The following is a 23,582-nucleotide window of genomic DNA, read 5'->3' as shown; positions in this document are numbered from 1 at the left end:
AAGTCCAATATCCCAAACTTTTTGTCAGGACTGAATATATGTCAGAGTGCAAATTTAATTTCTCATACATTAAAATCCAGCCCCACAAATCAATACTCTCTCTCCCCTTGAAAACATTCCATTTTCTGTTCTCTCCTAAACTGCCTTTTTCCCAGCAACTTTAACTTAATGTGCCTTACTTGATTTGAACGCATGAATAAACATAAATGACAACTCCTATAACCAATTTAAGATCACCTCGTCGATAGGTGGATGTAGAATACATAGCGAACAGACTAAGTGTAAACGAACGGGGTAGAATAGTAGGCTCGAGACTGACAAGTTTGCCATTGTTACGGTTTACGGTTTTTTTTTTTTTTTAGCGCCGAAAGCAGGTAGTTAATAGGTTTGTTTATGCAGCAGCCCTTGTGTGTACATCCGACCATGGCGGCCTCAAAGACACGATAAATATGGTGGGGTACATGTGAAATGCCGAGTTTAACTTATAGTTCTATAGCTCGACGAAGTCTGTGCTTTCCCCGCTAATCATTTGGGTCCGGACGGATGAGAAGGACTGAGTATACATTGGAACTACTTTGTGTCGGATAGCCGTGCTGCGCCTTTCTCTCCCACTCGCCCGTGCTAGTCCGCCATCTTGAATTTTAATGTTAATTTCTTTTTTTTTTTAATGTGTTTCTTGTAATATTTACGGTGCTCTTTCAGATTTAGATGACTTTTAAGCAGGGTTGCTTTATTGCACGATTATTTGACCAGGTCACCCGGTGAGTAAAATGCAATTTATTCTGTTTCCTATTTCTTCACTAGGGGGCATTTAACGATACTATCGCGTGAAGATTCTTAATACCTATCACAATTGAAGTGGTTTCTAACATCAGAACTGACCAACGAATAAACTATTTGCGCAGTGGCCTTAGATTTTATTTGGCAGGATTTAAACCCGAAAATGAACTGTTTGCTCTCATATCAAACAAGGAAAGCTAATGGTAGTGTATTTAGCAACTGCTCACTGCCGCCGTTCAGTGACTTGTAGGTGGGTATTTTTCTCGTTTAATTTGACGTGTGTCGCTAACGATCGTCGCCTTTCCTCGGGCATTCTTGTTCACGCTCTTAAATATGTCGCTGTAATCCGATAATGGTAATTGCAGTGTGTTTTACCGACCGATTGTTGTTGACAGTGTTAGCTCACTAAGCTAAGTGAGCACCCTGATGAAGTTTGCTAGCTATTTCAAGTGTTCGCTAACAAATAGCTCACATAAAACAAGTAATATGTGTAAGTTGAGTCGTCAAAGGACATGTGTACGCTGAAATGTTGTACTTTCATGTGTTGGGTGACGTGTATGCATTATGTGTATTTTTTTTAGTCGTGATGCGTGAACTGTATGTATTTGATTCCTGTCAAATCAATACCAATATCCAACTCAAGCATCACAATCTCAGAATTCTTCGGTTTCATGTCCGTGTTACCTGCTAACATTGAGCGATTATGAGGCATTAAGTCAGTCTTGTGTTTATTTCATTTTGCCATGACATTCTGCCGGCATCTACTGTAAAGCTAACCAGCGCGGCCGAGCCTATCAGGCGTCGTCTTAGTGGCTAGCTTCTTGCTAACCAAGTAAATGTGCGCAGCGGCACTTGTTAGCAAACAATGCAAGCTAATAGCTGAGAAACAAATGTGGTGGCCTTCCGGGTTTCCACCTCAATCAACATTGTGCATGCAAAATCAACGGTGTTGTTTGGATCTATATATGCCAAATGTTACAAAAAAAAAAACTCTTTCTCACGCCACTATGCGGCGATTTTATGCTGATTAACATTTTGCATAGATATCGTCAAATACGTTACTGTTGGACAGACAGTAAAGCCGTGCATTATTTTGGGTTACCACAGACAGTAAAGATGTGCATTATTTTGGGTTACCACTAAACGGCGCTACAGTTCCATCCATGTCACTAGGATCGCGGGCGTGCTGGAGCCTATCCCAGCGATTTTCGGGCGAGAGGCAGTTCCATTTTAAAGTGAATTTCTACTGCTCTGTTCGATCCAATATGGCTCTAACACCCCCAAGATACTGCGGAAATTGAAATTGACACAAGCTTATCTTAGTTAAGCACGCTATCTCAGCTACCATTGTCCGTTAAGTTCAGAGGGTCCAAGCAGTTGTTTGACTTGGATGTCATTATCAGAAGATTTTGGTTAGAACATGACTGAGTGGCTCTGACATTAGCAAGTGCTACCTGTATGTATCTTTGTTTAGTGATCACAAGTCTCTTGTGATTCACTTGTGAACTGACAAAATGTCCTCTAACACAATTGAATAAATAGATCCATTAAAAAAAAAGTGTCCGGTTCATAACTATCTTGAACTTGACAACACCATTCTGTCCTTTCCTTTCATATTTTAATTGTTACGGTTTTGTACATTTAAGTTATTATCTCTGTGTACCCAGAATTCATATTCAAGACCCCAGTCTTCCCCACTCGAGAGTGTTTCTTCATCTCGGAGACTAAATGCAACTGGACCAGGGGGCTTGTGGGCATGAAGTGGCTGGGCGAATCCAAGAACATGGTATTAAATGGCAGACGACATGGAAACAAGTTGACCAGCGAGCAACCTGTGATTCAGAGCCAGTCTCGGTCTCAGCATTCACAGCGGACCTCCCTGCGCCACAACAAAACCCACCCCAGAAACCGAAGATGTAGCCGTAGTGAGTTGCATGTGTTTTAGTTACGAGAGTATGGTTTGGTACCAGTTTCACATTCTGAGACTTGTTTGTTTTGGTAGGGTTTCATGCAACCAGCCTGGAGGCAGAGAGGCGATATGTACCCTCTTCAGGAATGACTGCTAAGGAGCTCTGTGAGAATGATGACCTGACCACAAGTCTCATATTAGATCCTTACCTGGGCTTTCAGACTCACAAAATGAACACCAGGTAAGCTGTTTACTCTGGAGAAACTGAAGGTGTATTTTTTTTTTTGCCATAGGAATGCAGTTTGCATCTATGTTATTATTTTATTTTATGTCGTTCATGTGGCCCTTCAGGTTTCGGCCAGTCAAGGGAAGACAGGAGGAACTGAAGGAAATCATTGAACGCTTCAAAAAACACGATAACTTGGAAAAAGCATTCAGAGCATTGATATCAGGGGACTGGTCCCGGAATCTTTTTCTTCACAAGACAAAATCTCAAGAAAAGCTATTTAAACAACATGTAAAATGTTTTCTTTTGCTCCACAATCTACTTTTAGTATCAGAATCACTCAACTCACTCGATGATTAACTGTAAGGTCTTCCACAGGTTTTTGTGTATTTGCGGGTGTTTGCCACTGACAGCGGGTTCGAGATTCTTCCATGTAATCGCTATTCTTCTGAACAAAATGGAGCTAAAATTGTGGCAACTAAAGAATGGTAAGTTAATGCCACTTTATTATTAAATGCACATTTAATGACCTAACCTTGTGCTGTGAAGTTTGTAACACACTTTTGTACCTGATGTTTTACAGGAAAAGAAACGATAAGATCGAATACTTGGTGGGATGTATTGCTGAGCTGTCGGAGAGTGAAGAAAACATGTTACTGCGGCATGGAGAGAATGACTTCAGTGTCATGTATTCTACTCGCAAGAACTGTGCACAGCTCTGGCTGGGGCCAGCTGCTTTTATTAATCATGGTATTAGTCCTTTATCACTACCTATTACGTTTTATGAATTTTGTAAAAAAAAAAAAAAATATTCCTGCATTTTTCCAAATGACAGCCTTTTAATTTGAGCACAAATCAATCACCAAACAAGTAACTCCCCCCCCCCCCCCCCCCCGGGAAAATAGCAGATTGTATTGCCTCATTTCACAGAAGCAATTGTTCACAAATTGAGGGGAAAAAAGCACTTCGAAGGTCGATGCCAACTCAGTTACTAACAAAAGTAACAGCACCTACTGCACTTGTAAATGGTCTTACATGAGTCAAAGTGTGTAGTTTTACTGACTGCCACTCAGATGTTAACACATCTGCACAATACCTGGACAGTACTTAACCCCTTTCATCCTACATTAGTGGAGGTTTTCTGCCATTCAGCATTCCAGTCACCTGTCTTATGCTCTTAGGAGCTACGTGCTTTTAGAGGAGTTCAGTCCAATTTGCCCCGGTTCTAGACTTTCCTTTGTATTTTATTTTATTTTATTTTGATTTAAAGTCCACTATGAGAATTGAGTCAAAATGTGTGAATGGTACAGTTATAGTACAATCAATGGAAATATATTAAACAAAAAAATGTTTATATAATAAAAGCGTCACAATAAACGCCTTAGACTTAGTGGATGCTTGGTGCCTTCTCCAGCTGGTAGAGTAAATAAATGCCTTGTATGCTATATAAGGAAATGCAATAAGTTATAGTTATCTGGCAAATGTTTTCCAATTTGTTCAGCTCCACTTGCCTGTATTCTTCAGATGATTAATTTGTGAATTGTCTGCTTTTTCAGATTGTCGTCCAAACTGCAAGGTGACTAACCTTTCAGTACTTACTAATAGTTTTGATATTTTTTAATAAAAAAAAATAATAATCTAAACAAATTTAGAAAGGACACACAAATCTCTACATTCACAACCTTTATTTTTTATTTTTTGTTAGTTTGTGTCGACAGGGCGGGACACTGCCTGTGTGAAGGTGCTGAGGGATATTGAACCAGGCGAGGAAATCTCTTGTTACTATGGAGATGGATTTTTTGGGGAAAACAATGAATTTTGTGAATGCTACACCTGTGAACGGTAAATTAAAAAAACAAATTAAAAAATTTATGACACAGCATCATCACATGTAATGTTAGTTATGTTGGTTTATTTATTCTTAGTGGCACTAATTGAGTCAGTCATGTAATGGTTATTTTGCAGGTATCATTTAAAAAGAAACACAATTTCTCAGTAATACAGCTCACATAACATTGCATTTAGATTTAAAGCTTTATAATTATGATCGAACTCCATTTATGCGATAGAAATATGATTAATACATATGGCGTATACACTCAGATAATAACTAACCTTTCAATGGTTACTTGAGGTTAGTCCTTGCATTGTTTCAAATTCACATTATTTCATTTAAACCTGTCTTTGTTGTCGTGCAGACGTGGCACTGGTGCTTTCAAATCCAAAGCTGGACTCCCTGTCGAAGTTCCGGTGATCAACAGCAAATACGGGTTGCGGGAGACAGACAAACGTCTGAACCGTCTGAAGAAGTTAGGAGAAGGAAACCGGAGTTTGGACTCTCACTCTGTAGGCTCCCACACCGATGACATAGACTCTCAGGAATCGCCAAAAACACATCAATGTAAGAGTTCATGCAGTTTCTTTACCCCACTGAGACTGCAAAGCAATTTTCACGTGGCTGTACAATTTGATGAAACGTATTCATATGTATTCAAATAGAAATGAGGTAATCTCCATATAGAAGGTGGACAATAATTTTAATTTGTTCCATGATGTGCTGATATGTGTCATTTTGTCTTTATGTAGCTGCCAGAAAAAGATCATCTGGCCTCAAGTATAAAAACAGGACTCAAACAAGACAGACTTTGTCAAGAGCCCTCACTACCTCATGTTCGAAACAAGGACGTGTAAACAATAATAGGGTACCAAAGAGACTAAAATCCCAATCAAAGCCTTCACTAAGTAAAGTCCAGTTGCGGAGTCGCAGAAGGGGTTCGGAGCCCAAAGCGTTGGCCAAAGGTGAGAGTTGCCAGCTGGGTCTCAGGGACTCGAAGGTGTCGCTGTATAAAGGTGTCTCCGTAAAGAAGGAGAAGAATGGACAGGAGCTGGTCCAACAGACGCTTGGCCAGCGGGGATGCTTAACACGTCATGCTGCAAAAGAAAATGTTAATCTAGCAGTTGTGCAACACAGTAAGGGTTGCCTGTCTTCAACATACAGAACTCGCAGGTCCACGAGGACACTAGTCAAAGCCCAAGAAACAACAGGTGGTGTCAAGCTGGATCCCAGTGCTATGCACAACTTGAGCCCAGTCTCTGGTGCAGTGGTCATTAAATCAGAGCCATCAGACATGGAGGAGTACCTCCACCATGGGATAGGTCTGGAGCAGCCAGAATTAGATCCCAGCTATGCCCAAAGGGGCTCATGCTCAAGACTGAAACGGCCGTCACGGATCGGGACAGAGCGAACAATTAAATGTGAGGACTCGTATGGTGAGCCGTTTATGCCAATGGCATCTGGTCATACAGCCAACTACTCAGACTGCGGGAAGGTTCTGTTGAGTTTCTCTGACCGGCATAGGGACTACAATGGGGTTGCCAATGGCAGAAAATCCCTCCGCAGGGACAAGGGTAAGAGCAGCTGTCGCTCACAAGACAAGGGGAAGAAAAAGCGGCGGATCACTCGTTATGATGCACAGTTGATCCTGGAGAACACGACAGGTCTCCCCAAACTGACGCTGCGCCGACGGAGAGACAGTAGTAGCAGCAAGACCAATGATCCTAACGATGTCATTGGTTCTTCAAGTCTTTCTGCCTCGTCAGTGAACTCTGCTTCTTCCAGCAAGATTAGCATCAAGTTCAGTAAGGACCATGACAAGGACAAAGGCAGCTCGTACATCGCAAAACTTAATAACGGTTTTGCCCCTGTGGTACACAGTAACTCGACAAAGCTAAAGATACAGCTGAAGAGAGAGGATGACGCACGGAGAATTTCCCAGATGAAGGCGGACCAGGTGTCCTTTAATGGTGACATGGGTCAGAGTTTTGAGGCTAGAAGTGGTGGACATCGGACCCAAAAGATTCTAGCAGACCCATCATCCGAAGATGAAAATGATGCGGATGGTGATGACGCTGATGATGATGATGATGATGATGATGATGACGACTACTTTGACAATGAGTTTGAAGACGATTTCATTCCACTTCCTCCGGCAAAACGTCTGCGACTCATTGTGGGTAAAGACTCCATTGACATTGATATCTCCTCCAGGAGGAGAGAGGATCAGTCTCTAAGGCTAAATGCATAGCTTGTGGAGCTCATCACTCATGTCCCTGTAAATAATTAAAACAAGCTAATCAACTCTTGTGTTGATGTAAAATAAGTACAGTAATTTAAAAACAAAAATCTAAAAAAAAGTTAAATCTGGGCCAATATTCATAAAGATTCAAGTGTTCTCACAGAGCTCCTAAATTTCCATAAGTCAAGTTGAGATGAAAACTTAGATTTGCAAGAAAGCATTCATCTTGTTGTTTTAAATGCTGATTGGTGGTACCCCCCCCCCCCCCCCCCCCCCCCCCACACACACACACCCAAACACCCCACAAACCATTCATAAATACTCTAGATAAAGTGCTTGCAGTGCTTGAAAAAATGTTCAGGCCACCTATTGCAATTGACAAGACCACCCAGCATCATGGAGTGCTTTAATGCAAACTCTCAATATCAGTGAGCTCTTCAACTTGTGAAGATGCAATAATTCGGACATGAGAAGCCTGTTAGATCCATATATAAGACTCAGAACAAATTTCACCTACTCAGAGGACATATGATTCTTTATGAGTATGGGCCCAGAACATTACTTAGAAGGGGGCTGTTAACCTAAAACAAATCTCAATTCCATTCATCAAGAAGTATCTGATGTGATTGTATTTATTTTTTTTCTCCCCTCACTGCTGGTTTACACCAACATGAAACTGTCTTACCATATGTAGACAATTTTAGAATCAATTACCATAGCCACGCATGTGAAATTAAGCAATTCGCTTCATTTGAGTCAACACAGTGACAATTTCTTTTGCAGTTGTGACGGTTCATGAGGAATCCCCTTTTTGAGGCATAAAATGGCTTTGTATGGAAGGCACTCCAAACAATCTCCCTTTTCACCCCCTCAATTTGTTTTGTATTCAGTTTGAGCAATTCTGTGTTACCCTCACTGGTTTACCGGCAGCAGATGTTATTTTCTTTAAAGACAAAAGTTGCACTCGACCTTTGCAATTTAGGATGCAGGATGATCATCTATTACAAAAGTCTTTGCAGAACCAAATTGAAAATTGAGAGAATTGTTTTATGTTCAACTAATCCTTTCAGTGAATGCACTTGTTATATTCATAATGGACATTGATATTGTAGAAAGTGTACAGTACAGTGACTATCAACTCTGTCTTATAGGCAGGTTTTTATTGAGCTTTGTTTTTTCCTCATAGTTTGTATTTTTTTGTATGTGAGAAGCCATGCTGAATGTTCAGTGTGGTGCACTTGGTCCAGAAGCATTATATTAGTAAGTCACTTCATCTGGATTAATGTGCCATGTTTTAATTACTGCAGTCTCAACCTTGGACTTTTTTTCCATTTCTGATCAACATTTTTTAAATGTAAACAGAGTTCAAAGAAATAAAAGCACATGGTTTTATTATACAGTACATGACTGTATTTAAATGGCCTGATGTTTTTTGTTTTTTTTTAAGTTTTGGAGTCACTCTGTGATTAAATACATGGCATTTTGAATTAAATCATATTGTTCAAGCATCAAGCTACCTATACTTTAAAAGCTCAAATTCTAAAAGTAATGTACAGAAAGACTGGCTTATGTTGCTTAATCGCTATTTTCTGCACACCCTCAATTTTATTTTTCCTCCAGCAATTTTGCAAGTACGAAATGTGATGTTTATAAATGCAGGTTGAGGAAGAAACCTTATGATCTCAAACATACTTGGCTTGGAATCATTTGTTCTCTGTGGTGCTACTAGTTTCATTGCATTCTCTTGTCCAATGGTGTGTTGTATGTGGCAGCATAATGTCAGACTTTAATTCAGTCCAAATACGTATCCCTTTTACATTTTGTTATTCATAGATTTTTGTTTTAAAGTATATTGAGTCCAACATCAACCGGTGCCTTAAGAGATTTGACCAAATTTATAGAAGAAATCATTGAAAAATGACTGGCTTCCCCCTTGAAATAGCTGCATTTAACACTGTCAGTCTTTCTGTCAATTATTTTTCTCCTCTGGAAGTTAACAACAACCCAGTAGATTGAGGGATCAACTGAAATAGATTTTTACCTACTTTTCATGTTATGTACTGTTAATATCACCAGCAGCTAATAACCGTTCTAAAATGGGCTTTGTTTGTCTTTTCCTTTTGTCAGATTGTCTACATCTTACTACACTGTAAACTGTTCCAGATGTACCGTTTGTGTGGCGTTTGTCCAATAGACAGCTGTCAACTTTTCCGATTGATTCAAAAAGGAAAAAAATGTAAATAATTTACGGACATTTAGCGTGTTGCGTTGTTAGTGGGAAACCTGTAAAAAGAATTAAAACTGGGCAGTGCATATATTGTCCAATATGTAAATCACGTGAACACACCTTGTACTTATTTAACAATTTTGAATACTGTACTTGAAAACTATATAAAGTTGCTTTGTGACTAATTTACGGAGTCTCTTTTGAGTTGAGAAGTGTTGCAGAAGAGGAGTCAGAATTTATATTTAGGAACGTATTTTAGAATAAGGGGATAGTTTTGCATTCACTTCACCCTCATTGTCACAATTTTGCCTTCCACCAAAACATTTGTTTTATGTGGACAAAGACTTTATACAAGGTGATGGGAATGGGTTTTGTGGGTATTTTTTTCCAAAGGTCATTGATGTTGGACCTGAGAGAGGTCTTGGTGGGTCACCATCTCTGTTCATAGTTCAGCCCAAAGATGTTTGATGGGCTCGAGGTCAGTGTTCTGTGCCGGTTCTTCACCAAACTCAACAACAGAGCATGCCTTTCTGGACATAAATCCCCCCGCCCCCCAACCCCCACTGGGATACACTCGTGCTGGAACAGAAAGAGCCTTCCCCAAACTGTTCCCTCAAAGTAGGAAGCAGCGCATATAATTAATCGTTAAAAGTTCTCTCTAAGCTAAAGAAGTAAGATTTTAGGGGTCTACTATGACTCCTGATAGATGATGAAGTGTGTCTGTATACCTCTATGGGTCATACTAGAATTGGAGGACAGGCACCAAAATCTTTTGGAAAAAAATGACCATTAATTTTAAAATGTGTTGTTTCCAAGAAAGGCAGGTAATAAAAGATCATATAATTTGATGTGTCCAGCTCAAGTTGAACATTCTTTAGATACGTGGGATAAACCCCTTCAGCTGCAACTTTTTTTTATTTGAACCCAAGTCCCCAGAACTGTGAGGCAGATGTGCTAACCAGTCGCTCACCGTGCTGGCCCAAAATACCACACTAAACAAAAAATACAATATAAACAAATACACCCACTAACAACTTCAATCCGAACTACAGAGTGGGAGAGAGAATAAGAAAACTGAAATCATTTTATAATAAAGATTTTTTTTAATAAGTAATAAAAGAATGTAAAGTGACTGCATTAAATTATGTTCAAAAATGTTGAAAATGAGTTTTTTTAGGTATTTTTAAAGATATGGAGCAAAGACAGATTAATATTAGACTGGGTGAGAAGATGCCTGAGAAATGTAGGAAAGGTTTGCTGGTTCCCATTTTTAAGAACAAGGTTGATGTGCAGATCTGTGGGAACTATAGAGGAATAAAGTTGATGAGACACACAACGAAGTTATGGAAAAATATAGTGGAGACTAGACTGAGGACAGAAGCGAGTATTTGCGAGTAACAGTATGGTTTCATGCCTAGAAAGAGTACTACAGATGTATCATTTGCCTTGAGGGTGTTGATGGAGAAGTACAGAGATGGTCAGAAGGAGCTACATTGTGTCTTTGTAGATCTAGAGAAAGCCTATGACAGAGTATCCATAGAGGAACTGTGGTACTGCATGCAGACGTCTGGAGTGACAGAGAAGTATGTTAGAATAGTACAGGACATTTATGAGTGCAGCAGAACAGCGGTGAGGTGTGCTGTAGGTGTGATAGAGGAGTTTATAGTGGAGGTGGGACTGCATCAGGGATCAGCCCTGAGCCCCTTCCTGTTTGCAGTGGTGATTGATAGGCTGACATAAGGTTAGATTGGAATCCCCGTGGACCATAATGTTCGCAGATGACATTGTGATCTGCGGTGAGAGCAGGGAGCAGGTGGAAGAACAGTTAGAAAGGTGGATGCATGCACTGAAAAGCAGAGGAATGAAGATTAGCCGAAGTAAGACAATATATGTGCATGTATGAGAGGGGTGGAGGGAGAAGAGATAGCAAGCAACCGTCCAGAGCAATGGTGACTGTAGTAAGGAAGTGAAGAAACCGGTCCAAGCAGTTTGGAACGGGTGGAGGAAGGTGTCAGGTGTGTTATGTGACAGAAGAGTCTCTGCTAGGATGAAGGGCAAAGTTTATAAAACAGTGATGAGGCCAGCCATGATGTATGGATTAGAGACAGTGGCACTGAAGAGTCAACAGGAAGCAGAGCTGGAGGTGGCGGAAATGAAGATGTTGAGGTTCGCTCTCGGAGTGACCAGGTTGGATAAAATTAGAAATGAGCTCATCAGAGGGACAGCCAAGGTTCAATGTTTTGGAGACAAAGTTAGAGAGAGTAAACTTCGATGGTTTGGACACATCCAGAGGAGAAATAGTGTGTAAATTGGTAGAAGGATGATGAAGATGGAGCTGACAGGCAAGAGAGTTAGAGGAAGACCAAAGAGAAGGTTGATAGATGTAGTGAGGGAAGACATGAGGTGAGTTTGTTGGTAATTAAGAGAGGAGGATGCAGGAGATAGGCTTATATGGAAACTGATGACACGCTGTGGCGACCCCTAACGGGACAAGACAATATCAACGTCGTGTGACATTAAATTGAAAACAATGCCTCGAACAGAACAAAACATATAAGCCAAAATTGATTTTCTTTAAACATATTCAGTATGTGGTATAAATGTTAATCTTGAGTCAATCCAAACACCAAAATATTTGTACTTATCAACGTTCTGGAGAACTACCATCATTATATTGGTATTTGGTATTTTAAATATTTAGGAATCACTTTGACACCAGATATTTTCATTTCGTGCATGTTTTTATATTTTGTGCATTGATTATTTGAAATTTCATCGAGATGGGGGACAGAAAATGTCCTCCAATTCTGGAATAACCCCTTTATAGTGAATGAATATAATTCATTTTAAACAAATAAACAGCATCAGTGATCAGAGAATATAACGGTTGAAAAAAAATGTTTTCTTTGACGTTTAATGTGTGTTTTGGTATGTCATACAGTTAACCTTTAACTTCATGTTTTCAACCAATCAGAAGCGTTGTAGTCATGTCATGTATCCAATCAAATGTGACGGAGCTACATTTAAAAGCTGCTCCGAATTCCGGTAACAGCTAAACGCCTTTAAGCGAGCAGCACCAGCTGGGTTTTTAGAAGTCACATTTAGATTGTTATCGTTATTTTATCATTACCGTGTTAAATTTAAGGTTCGTGCAACCATGTCATACATGGAAGACCGTAGAGTGGTAAGAATAACAAAACATTAAAGCTCTGAGCGATTCCTTCGCTTTGGTTTAGTTGTCGACCGGTTTATGAACAGACATAATTTTGTTTTTCGTAATTACAACATGGCCTTGTAGTTTGACATGAACTTTTTATTTATTTTTTAAAATTTATTTATTTACCCCCCAGCAGCTTCCAGTGTCTGATAACCCCCCAAAGATGAGTAAACCATCCGCTGTTGTAACGAGGCGAGCTGTGCTCGTCGAGCGAACCAACGTGCCTGCGGCAGGAGTCAACACAAAGGTAAGGAAAATAGAATGGTCTACTCTTAACGCTTCTAAGTTAAAAACCGGACGGAAACACATGGGACATTATATTATGGTTGCAGTATGGTCCATCCGTTTTCTTTACCGCTTATCATCACTACGAAAATGGTAGCTTTCTTACATTAAATCCAGCATTTGTCATACTCTTGAGCTCATAGATGATAGATGACAGGTGATACTCGCGCAAAGTGTGTTTGTGTTGACTTTGAACTTGAGAGGAAACATGAACTTTCAGTCCAAAATAATAGCAGATGCTTTTGGCGTCTCGAAATTATTTTGCGATCATAAAATATTAGTAAGAAAGTATATTGACAATTTATTGCATCCAATTTCTCGAAAATGCATGATATCAGCAACATTTAACGTGTTGTAAGTAGTAGACTACCATTGTCAATTACTACAGTAATCAGAATGAGTTTTTTTGTGAATATTTCTGGCTATTAATAGCACACAGTTTAACCAAAATGCAAGATATTTGCAAAGTTTGACCTGTAGCAAGTAGTGGCCTCACATTGCCACCTACTACAGCAATCAGATTGAGTGTTTTTATTGATTTTTGGTGAATATTTTTGATGATTAAATTTTGGTGAATATTTTTGGAAATTAATTGCACACAGTTTCTGTATAATGCAAGATATCAGCAGAATTTGACCTGTAGTAAATCGTGGCCTCCCACTGCCACCTATTAATCAGAATGAGTGTTTTTTGTTTTAAATTTTTGGTGAATTATATAGCGTCCCTTGGTTATTCAACAGGAAAAGTGTAAGCCAATGACACAAAATGTTTGGGGTTTTTTCCCTTTGTTTTTTTTTTTGTAACGGAAGTGTGTTGTTATTTAACCATAAATTAGCCAGTGTTGATGCACATTTGTTTTTTTAATTGTTAAAAGTGAGGCTACTGCCATGAATTTGTCCCTCAGGTTAGAAGTCCTGGTTTAGTGAAATATTCTTTATTCAAATTAATGCATTTCTCCTGTTTTAAAGATTCAAATATACAAAGTGTTATAGTTAAATATAATCCTACTTCTTTTATTTTCGGCTTTCACCGTTAGGCATCGCCGCAGCATGTCATCTTTTTTCATGTAAGCCTATGCAGTTTGGTTCCACCAAACCAACCTCTTCTGACTGAAATTTTGTAATATTCCATGTCTTAACAGGGACATATTTTGCCAAACCAACTTTTTCTAGTATTTGGGATGTACTGTTGTCTCTATGGTGCCTCTGTATATATGAATTAGTCATCCACTCATACGCAAGGTCCTGCCAAGAGGACTGAAATCAGGTCATTCGAATTTCTCTTTATCACTCGGGAAGATGTCAGCCTTACCTTTCCGCTCCCGAGCCAGTGTGCTCTCACAAGTGGGTCTTCTACATAGAGGCAACCAGTCAGTGGAAAGGGGGCGAAAGCCAAATATGGACAAAGCTGGGTCAAACAGACCTAGCTGTTCAACAGAAAAGCTAGGGTCTTTTCTGGACACTCGTGTGACAAAACAAATGCTTTTTATTTATTTATTTATTTATTTAAAAGGAAATTCACAGTTTTATACTAAGTCCATGTTAGAATGTCACTCTGTGGAGGTCTAAATAGCCAAAATACAGGAACTTTAAAATATTTTTACAGGCGGTATTTTCACAGAACTGTAAGATGAAGGTGGCATACAGTGGGTACGGAAAGTATTCAGACAACCTTAAAATTTTCACTGTTATATTGCAGCCATTTGCTAAAATAATTTAAGTTATTTGTTTTCCTCAATGTACACACAGCAGCCCATATTGCCAGAAAAAAAAATGAAATTTTTCCAGATTTATAAAAAAAAAAAACTGAAATATCACACAGCCATAAGTATTCAGACCCTTTGCTGTGACACCTTTACAGCACCAGAGTTAAATATATTTCTTCTGATCATCCTTGAGATGGCTTCATTGGAATCCAGGTGTGTTTGATTATACTGATTGGACTTGATTAGGAAAGCCACATACCTGTCTATATCAGACCTTACAGCTCACAGTACATGTCGGAGCAAATGAGAATCATGAGGTCAAAGGAAGTGCGTGAGGAGCTCAGAGACAGAATTGTGGCAAGGCACAGATCTGGCCAAGGTTTCAAAAAATAAAAATAAAAATTCTGCTGCACTTAAGGTTCCTAAGAGCACAGTGGCCTCCATAATCCTTAAATGGAAAACGTTTGGGACGACCAGAACCTAGAGCTGGCCGTCTCGCCAAACTGAGCAATCTGGGGAGAACAGCCTTGGTGAGAGAGGTAAAGAAGAACCCAAAGATCACTGTGGCTGAGCTCCAGAGATGCAGTCAGGAGAGTTGAGAAAGTTCTAGAAAGTAAACTATCACTGCAGCCCTCCACCAGTCGGGGCTTTATGGCAGAGTGGCCCAACGGAAGCCTCTCCTCAGTGCAAGACTCATGGAATTTGCAAAAGAAAACCACCTGAAGGACTCCAAGATGGTGAGAAATAAGATTCTCTGGTCTGATGAGACAGAAATTGAACTTTTTGGCCTTCATTCTAACCGGTATATGGGAAAAAAGAGAAAACCAGGCACTGCTCATCACCTGTCCAATATAGTCCCAACACTGAAGCATGGTGGTGGCAGCATCATGCTGTGGGGGTGTGTTTCAGCTGCAGGGACAGGACGACTGGTTGCAATCGAAGGAAAGATGAATGCGGCCAAGTACAGGAACATTATGAACGAAAACCTTTTCCAGAGTGCTCAGGACCTCAGACTGGGCTGAAGGTTCACCTTCTAACAAGACAATGACGCTAAGCACACAGCTAAAATAATGAAGGAGCGGCTTCAGAACAACTCCATGACTGTTCTTGAATGGCCCAGCCAGAGCCCCGACTTGAACCCAATTGAGCATCTCTGGAGAGACCTGAAAATGGCTGTTCACCATCCAACCTGACAGAACTGGAGAGGATCTGCAAGAAGGAATGACAGAGGATCCCCAAATCCAGGTGTTAAATACTTGTTCCATCATTCCCAAAAAGACTCGTTTGTATTAGCTCAAAAGGGTAAATACTGAGCAAAGGTTCTGAATACTTATGGCTGTGTGATATTTGTTTTTCTTTAATCTGCAGAAATTACAACTTTTGTATTTAAAAAAAAAAAAAAAATTGTCAATATGGGGTGCTGTGTGTACATTTAAGGAGGGGGGGGGAAATTACTTGAATGATTTTAGCAAATGGCTGCAATATAACTGAGTGAAAAATTTAAGGGGGTCTGAATACTTTCTGTACCCACTGTAGCATTTGATATCAGTGTGCTCCTGAAATTTGGAATCATTAGGCCTTCACAAGTGTATCAATGTCATTTAAGTGTTTTCAGTGGGCAAAATTAGCAACAACAGTTTTATTGAAAAATTGCAGTGACTGTGTTGTCCATCCCCACGGGCTGGATTGGAACTCCTGAAGGGCTGTACATTTAACACCCCTGATCTACACAATCACTGTGCCCAAAAGGCTCACATTCATGTATGCAGTCATACACCAGAGGGCAGCTGCTTTCCTGGAAGATACTGCCAGGCCCACTGAGCCAGTGTTTTGCCCAAAGACACTTTGACATCGGCCAGTCGGAGCCACGATTCAAACTGCCGACTCTTGGAGGAGAGACGCTAAAACGTCGTGAAGCGTGAGACAATTTAAATGGGACTGGAGAATTGAACAAATCTTTGTGTTGCACTCCAACGGACAAACTGTCTACTGTTGGAAAACTGCTACTATTTACTAACAGCTTCAAATGTGCAACAGAATAAAACACATCTGTATGAAAAGTGCCAATGTAAAGGGGGCTATGGTGCATTTTAATTGGAGAGAAAAATGGTTTGGCTCTTATTGTATTTTATGCTTTATTACAGCTGTTGTGTAAGTGTTATATAAATTTGAGAACCAAAAAATGTACAGAGCCACATTAAACAATATAAAGTGGCCAGTAGTGCGCTAATACTGAGCAAATGTGCAAATGATGCAGGGTGATGGAGTTGCAACAATGAATTCACTAATAATGGCACTACAGAGCTGTGCAAAGTGTCACTATGAAATTGAGTCAACTGTTTAAGACGTTTATGGCAAGGGGAAAGAAGCTGTTGGAAATTCTGTGGGTTTTGGTGTGCAACGTTCAGTGGTGCCTTACGTTCTTCCTGTGTTTCACGACTGCTTTACTCTCAACTTCTCTGCTCCAGAAATGGGGACAAGGCAAAGCACCTGGAGCTCAGAAGGCTAAAGCAGTGGCTCTGGTTCAGGTTCAAACAACAGCCGATCCATTTCCTCTGGTTTCAGAGGCATCAGCTGATGTGTCAAAGGAAGAAGAGGATGCACAATTGTGCCAGGCTTTCTCCAACACACTGCTTTCAGTGGAGGATGTAGACGAGCAGGATGCTGGCATGCCCCAGCTGTGCTCTGAATATGTGAAGGATATCTACGTTTATCTGCACCAGCTGGAAGTAATCTTTTTTTCACTCTGTCTGCCTTGTTACACGATGGAACACAATATACTCAGTGTCTTATTGCTCTTTTGCATAGGTAGAGCAGGCTGTACATGCGAACTACATGCAGGGTTATGATATCACTGAGCGGATGCGAGCGCTTCTCATCGACTGGATGGTTCAGGTTCATGCCAGGTTCCAGCTGCTGCAGGAGACCTTGTATCTCTCTGTTGCCGTCCTCGATCGGTTTCTCCAGGTAGGAGCTATGTAATGCATTTATTTTTTTTTAGTTTTATGGACTTTGGCTAATTGAAAGAGACCAAACAGGCAACCATGCTGCCCTGCAGGTTCAGCCAGTTTCTCGTAGAAAGCTGCAGCTCGTTGGTGTGACTGCAATGCTGCTTGCCTGCAAGTATGAGGAGATGTATCCTCTAGAGGTGGGAGAGTTTGCCTACATTACAGACAATGCGTTTACCAAGGCTCAGATTTTGGAGATGGAGCAGCTAGTTCTGAAGCGCCTCAACTTTCAGCTCGGCCGTCCTGTTCCGCTACATTTCCTCAGGAGAGCTTCAAAAGTGGCTAATGTGAGATTGTGTAGTTCCTCAAGTTGACAGACTGATTTGCGCAAGTGTCTTGTCAAAACTGCAGTAAGCATTGTCAGGTGTCTACTTGTGCTGATCCACATTGACAAATGTTTCGCTTGGGCACGTTTTCTCACAGTCGGACATACAAATGCACACACTGGCCAAGTATCTGACGGAGTTGACCCTCATTGACTACCAAATGGTGCATTATCACCCTTCTGAGATTGCTGCTGCTGCTATGTGCCTCTCTCAGCTGCTGCTGAATGGACTACCTTGGGTCAGTTGGATAGTAGCCTGCAACATTGTTCATATTCGTAGTCAGCCTGAGTTGTGTATACAGGCTCACTTGATTTATAATTAAAAAAATTTTTTTTATTTTTTTTATGGAATCGTTTTGCTGTCTTCCCTGTCAGTCGACCACACAGGCACAGTACTCAACGTACGACGAGGCACACCTGAAGCCCATCATGCAGCACATGGCCAAAAATGTTGAGATGGTAAATAGCGGGAAGACAAAGCTCCAGGTGAGTGGCTGGTGGGCGGGCGGCATGGTGAATGACTGGTTATCACATCTGCCTCACAGTTCTGGGGACCCGGTTTCAAATCCAGACTCGCCGCTGTGGAGTTTGCATGTTCTCCCCGTGGCTGTGTGGGTTTTCTATGGGTTCTCTGGTTTCTTCCCACATCCCAAAACATGCATGATAGGTTAAATGAAAACTCTAAATTGCCCATAGGTGTGAATGTGAGTGGAAATGGTTGTTTGTTTATATGTGCCCTGCAATTGGTTGGCGACCAGTTCAGGGTGTACTGCTCGAAGATAGCTGGGATAGGCTCCAGCACGCCCATGACCCGTGTGAGGATAAGCAGTACGGAAAATGGAGGGATGGTGAGACAATGAGGTCAACAAGAAGCACAGACACTTTCCCAAAAATTACAATATCATGGAAAAGTTTATTTCCATAATTCCATTCAAAAAGTTAAACTAACAATTAATTCCATTAACCATTATTTAAGCAATTTCATTTGTTTATTTTTTTTAAATAATTTGGGCTTCCAGCTCATAAAACAAAATCAGGAATTCAAAACATTTTAATACTGTGACAAAATCAGTCCAAATTTTGCAGGCCATAAATATTTTAAACGGAGTGTCACACACTAATGATCTACTAAACTCAAAGCACCTGCACAGGTTTCCCCAGGTGTCATTAAATTGCTTCAGTTTGGTTCAATTGTCTCAGTTGGGATCAATATGGGGAAGACTGCAGACTTGACAACTGGCCAGAAGACCATCATTGATACCCTCCATAGGATGGGTGAGCCGCAAAAGTTCATAGCTAAGGAGACTGTCTGTTCACAGAGTGCTGTGTCCAAGCATATCAATGGAAAGTCTAGTGGAAGGACAAAATGTGGCAGGAGAAGATACACCAACAAAAGAGATGACCGTGGGTTTCAGTAGCTTATCAAAGGGAGAAGATTCAAGAATCTAGCAGAGATACAGGAAGAGTGGAACGAGGCGGGAGTCGCAGCTTAAAAAAACCACCACATTCAGACTTATCCGGTAGATGGGCTACAACTGGCTGGTTCCTCGGGTCAAGCCGCTTCTGAGCCTGAGCCAATGTAGGAAGCATCTCAACTGGGCCAAGGAGGAGGATGACTAGACTGTTGGCTAGTGGTCCAAGGTCCTCTTTTTCAATGAAAGTAAAGTGTGCCTTTCATTCGGGAATCAAGGTTCACGGGTTTGGAGGAAGACTGGTGAAGAAGAGAACACAAGCTGCTTGACATCCAGTGTGAAATATCCACAGTCATGATTTGGGGTGCAAAGTTCGGTGCAGGTGTTGGTAAAGTCTGCTTTCTTAAATCCAAGGTCACCGCAACAGTCTACCAGAATGTTTTAGAGATTTCATGATTCCTTCTGCTGAGGATCTGTATGGAGATGCAGATTTAATCTTTCAGCAGGACCTGGCCCCTGCCCATACTGCCAGAAGCACCAAAACCTGGTTTGATGCCCATGCCATCACAGTGCTCGACTGGCTAGCCATCTTGCCGGATCTAAACTCCATTGAGAATCTATGGGGTATTATCAAAAGGAAAATGAGGGGCACCTGACCCAAAAACAAAGAACTGACAGCAAGCATCAAAGAAATTTGGGCTTCCATAACTTGAAGGCAATATCACAGGCTGATTGGCTCAATGCCACGGCGCATCGAGGCAATGATTAATCCCCTTGATTCCCAATTAAGTATTGATTGTTTTGAAACTGCCATATTTTGATTTTTAATGTGACCCTAATTTCTTTTTTTCTACACCAAATGAAAAGTAAATGATTTCTTCACAATACTCAAATTTGTTTAATTCCTGATTTTGTGGGTTTTATGAGCTGGAAGCCCAAATTATGTAAAAATAAACAAATACTGGCGGCACGGTAGCCGACTGGTTAGAGCGTCAGCCTCACAGTTCTGAGGACCTGGGTTCAATCCCTGGGCCCGCCTGTGTGGGGTTTGCATGTTCTCCCTGTGCCTGCGTGGGTTTTCTCCGGGCACTCCGGTTTCCTCCCACATCCCAAAAACATGCATGGTAGGTTTATCATCAGTTTATTTTTGAAAGGGGACAATGCAATTTCATAAAACACATGAAGTACACATGGTTAAAAAAGCCAGAATTAGCCAGAAGGCTAGTTTTCATCTGTAGTCCCCTGGCCATGATGTAAAATACATCTACAAGACAATATAATACAGGATAGATAATCAAAGGTTGATTGAAGTCTCTAAATTGCCCGTAGGTGTGAATGTGAGTGTGAATGGTTGTTTATGTGTGCCCTGCGATTGACTGGCAACCAGTTCAGGGTGTACCCCGCCTCCTGCCCGATGATAGCTGGGATAGGCTCCAGCACGCCCGCAACCCTTGTGAGGATAAGGGGCTTGGAAAATGGATGGATGGATAAACAAATACTTTAAATTGTGGGCCCTGAATCTATAATCTGTGAAAGTTTAACTTTTTGAATGGAATTATGGAAAGAAACTTTTCAATGATTTTTCAAATTTTTTTGGAAAGGGTCTGTATGTGATGTATTTAGCAGTGTATCCACCCGTCTGTGTTGGCAGTTGTCACGCAACGACCAGCTTGTGCGAGTTCACACTTTGACCGCGCACTGGGAAAAGCGATCGAACCGTTCTCATTAATCCAAGGCTTCAGTTTTCATATCGATCAAGTACACATGCAGGCTGCAAATCTTGAACAGTTTCCCAAAATTTACAGTTGACAAACGACCGTCAAAAAGATCAGAAGCACGGACATCGCCGCTCGCTGGCTTGTGACTAATTTCATAACTTTTATCAACTAAAAATGTCTCTTTGTTGTGCTATATTTATCTCTTACTATTTTAACTTGTTCAGTGTTTATTCATTCTCGGGTCTGAATTAATTTTTTTTTCTTTGCATGTTTTGTGTGCAGCATTCTCGAATTTTTTTTTCACTTTGGAATTCATGAAAATATGGTTATTATTGTATAGTTAGCAAGCTTTCTGATATGAACGTTTTTGAAAATAGGATAAAGATGAAGAAAGTTATGAATGTTTTAGGGCCACATCTCTCAACCTTCGCACTGACTGAGGTGCGTCAGTCGGATGTTATAGCGAATGCGGTGTGCGGTTCATGTAGATTGGAACACTCCCAGGCACAAGCACGGCAATTACAACCCCAATTCCAATGAAGTTGGGACGTTGTGTTAAACATAAATAAAAACAGAATACAATGATTTGCAAATCATGTTCATCCTATATTTAATTGAATACACTACAAATACGAGATAGTTAATGTTCAAACTGAAACTTTGTTTTTAGCAAATAATCATTAACTTTGAATTTTATGGCTGCAACACGTTCCAAAAAAGCTGGGACAGGGTCATGTCAGCAGGGGCGTCCATGAAAAAGACGTTGGTTGGATGGCAGCATATGTTTCTCCCAAACCTCTATGTACCGTTCGGCATTAATGGTGCCTTCACAGATGTGAAAATTACCCATGCCATTGGCACTAACACAGCCCCATACCATCACAGATGGTGGCTTTTGAACTTTGCGTCCATAACAGTCCGGATGGTTCTTTTCCTCTTTGGCCCCGAGGACACGACGTCCACAATTTCCAAAAACAATTTGAAATGTGGACTCGTTGGACCACAGAACACTTTTCCACTTTGCATCAGTCCATCTTAGATGAGCTGGCGGCGTTTCTGGGTGTTGTTGATAAATGGCTTTTGCTTTGCATAGTAGAGTTTCAAGTTGCACTTACGGATGTTGCGCTGAACTTTATTTACTGACATTGGTTTTCTGACGTATTCCTGAGCCCATGTGGTGATATCCTTTCCACATTGATGTCGGTTTTTGAAGTAGTGCCGCCTGAGGGATCGAAGGTCACGCGCATTCAATTTTGGTTTTCGGCCTTGCCGCTTACATGCAATGATTTCTCCAGATTCTCTGAACCTTTTGATGATGATATGGACCGTAGATGATGAAATTCTAAATTCCTTGCAATTGTACGTTGAGGAACCTTGTCCTTAAACTGTTTGCCTATTTTCTCACGCACTGGTTCACAAATAGGCGAACCTCGTCCCATCTTTGCTTGTGAATGACTGAGCAATTCAGGGAAGCTCCTTTTATACCCGATCTTGGCACCCACCTGTTACCAATTAGCCTGTTCACCTGTGGTATGTTCACCAGTCTTTTTTGCCACCTGTCCCAGCTTTTTTGGAACGTGTTGCAGCCATAAAATTCTAAGTTAATGATTTGCTAAAAACAAAAAAGTTTCAGTTTTAACATTAAATATATTGTCTTTGTAGTGTATTCAATTAAATATAGGTTGAACATGATTTGCAAATCAATGTCCGTCCATCCATTTTCTGAGCCGCTTCTCCTCACTAGGGTCGCGGGCATGCTGGAGCCTATCCCAGCTATCATCGGGCAGGAGGCGGGGTACACCCTCAACTGGTTGCCAGCCAATCACAGGGCGCATACAAACAAACAACCATTCGCACTCACAGTCATGCCTACGGGCAATGCATGTTTTTGGGATGTGGGAGGAAACCGGAGTACCCGGAGAAAACCCACGCAGGCACAGGGAGAACATGCAAACTCCACACAGGCGGGGCCGGGGATTGAACCCGGGTCCTCAGAACTGTGAGGCTGACGCTCTAACCAGTCGACCACCGTGCCGCCGCAAATCAATGTATTGTTTGTATTTGTTTAACACAAAGTCCCAACTTCATTGGAATTGGGGTTGTAGAATGGATTCAGATTCATTAACATAGGCATGGTGGTGTGAACAAAAATTGACCAGCATATACGTGTCATGAATCTGACATTTTGTCTATACGCTCAACTTGTGTGCAGAGCAAGACTATTTCTAGGCATTTGTTAGTAAATGAGGCCGAGTGTGAGAAGTGTCTCTCTTTGCAGGCTGTCAGGAACAAGTACTCAAGCAGCAAGTTGATGACAATCAGCCTGATTCCTCAGCTCAAGTCGCCACTCATCACCAACATGACAGCTGCTCTCAATGCTACTTAAACTCTTTGCACATTTTTATTGCCTGCAGATGCACTTTATCTTAAATCTCAAACTCCTCTTGTTTTTATTTTTGGACTTTTTTTATTAGGAGATGGTAGTCTTTATGCGATGCATGAACTTGTACCACTGCACCTCCTAATGACATTAAAGTGACCTCCTGTCAAAGTACTGTACCTAAGTTTTCAGTTGGTATTCCACTAATTTAATTGCTTTTAATGGCACTTAAACATTTTAGTTTTGAATATGACGGGCAACTGTATTCAGATCTACTGAGCATACAAATTGAATGTGGACACTTGACTGTTCAA

General features: G+C 40.9%; 2 protein-coding genes across 5 annotated transcripts; both read left to right on the top strand.

Annotated features, from left to right (window-relative positions):
• Positions 1 to 353: 353 nt before the first annotated feature.
• Positions 354 to 9,403, top strand: kmt5b (lysine methyltransferase 5B). 3 transcript variants are annotated; one of them, XM_061766271.1, is made up of 10 exons: positions 354 to 452; positions 2,448 to 2,705; positions 2,783 to 2,930; positions 3,041 to 3,206; positions 3,294 to 3,403; positions 3,499 to 3,665; positions 4,472 to 4,491; positions 4,621 to 4,757; positions 5,114 to 5,316; positions 5,502 to 9,403. In XM_061766271.1, the coding sequence occupies exons 2-10, from the start codon at positions 2,537 to 2,539 to the stop codon at positions 6,998 to 7,000; spliced, it is 2,619 nt and encodes an 872-aa protein (XP_061622255.1). In that variant the 5' UTR covers positions 354 to 452; positions 2,448 to 2,536; the 3' UTR covers positions 7,001 to 9,403. The 3 variants fall into 3 exon arrangements, with proteins under 3 accessions (XP_061622255.1, XP_061622253.1, XP_061622254.1); XM_061766269.1 differs by lacking the exon at positions 354 to 452 and adding an exon at positions 459 to 761; XM_061766270.1 differs by lacking the exon at positions 354 to 452 and adding an exon at positions 792 to 1,030.
• A 2,841-nt stretch (positions 9,404 to 12,244) lies between these two features.
• LOC133474479 (G2/mitotic-specific cyclin-B2-like) lies at positions 12,245 to 23,452 on the top strand. Of its 2 annotated transcripts, none has more exons than XM_061766266.1 (8): positions 12,245 to 12,402; positions 12,569 to 12,682; positions 16,894 to 17,154; positions 17,234 to 17,392; positions 17,484 to 17,720; positions 17,857 to 17,997; positions 18,134 to 18,244; positions 23,167 to 23,452. In XM_061766266.1, the coding sequence occupies exons 1-8, from the start codon at positions 12,376 to 12,378 to the stop codon at positions 23,272 to 23,274; spliced, it is 1,158 nt and encodes a 385-aa protein (XP_061622250.1). In that variant the 5' UTR covers positions 12,245 to 12,375; the 3' UTR covers positions 23,275 to 23,452. The 2 variants fall into 2 exon arrangements, with proteins under 2 accessions (XP_061622250.1, XP_061622252.1); XM_061766268.1 differs by having other exon boundaries at positions 12,255 to 12,402; positions 12,572 to 12,682.
• Positions 23,453 to 23,582: the final 130 nt, after the last annotated feature.

The sequence above is a fragment of the Phyllopteryx taeniolatus genome, chromosome 2 (genome assembly GCF_024500385.1).
Source record: "Phyllopteryx taeniolatus isolate TA_2022b chromosome 2, UOR_Ptae_1.2, whole genome shotgun sequence".
In the NCBI taxonomy this organism is placed as follows: domain Eukaryota; kingdom Metazoa; phylum Chordata; class Actinopteri; order Syngnathiformes; family Syngnathidae; genus Phyllopteryx; species Phyllopteryx taeniolatus.
This window is presented reverse-complemented; position numbering and strand designations above follow the sequence as displayed.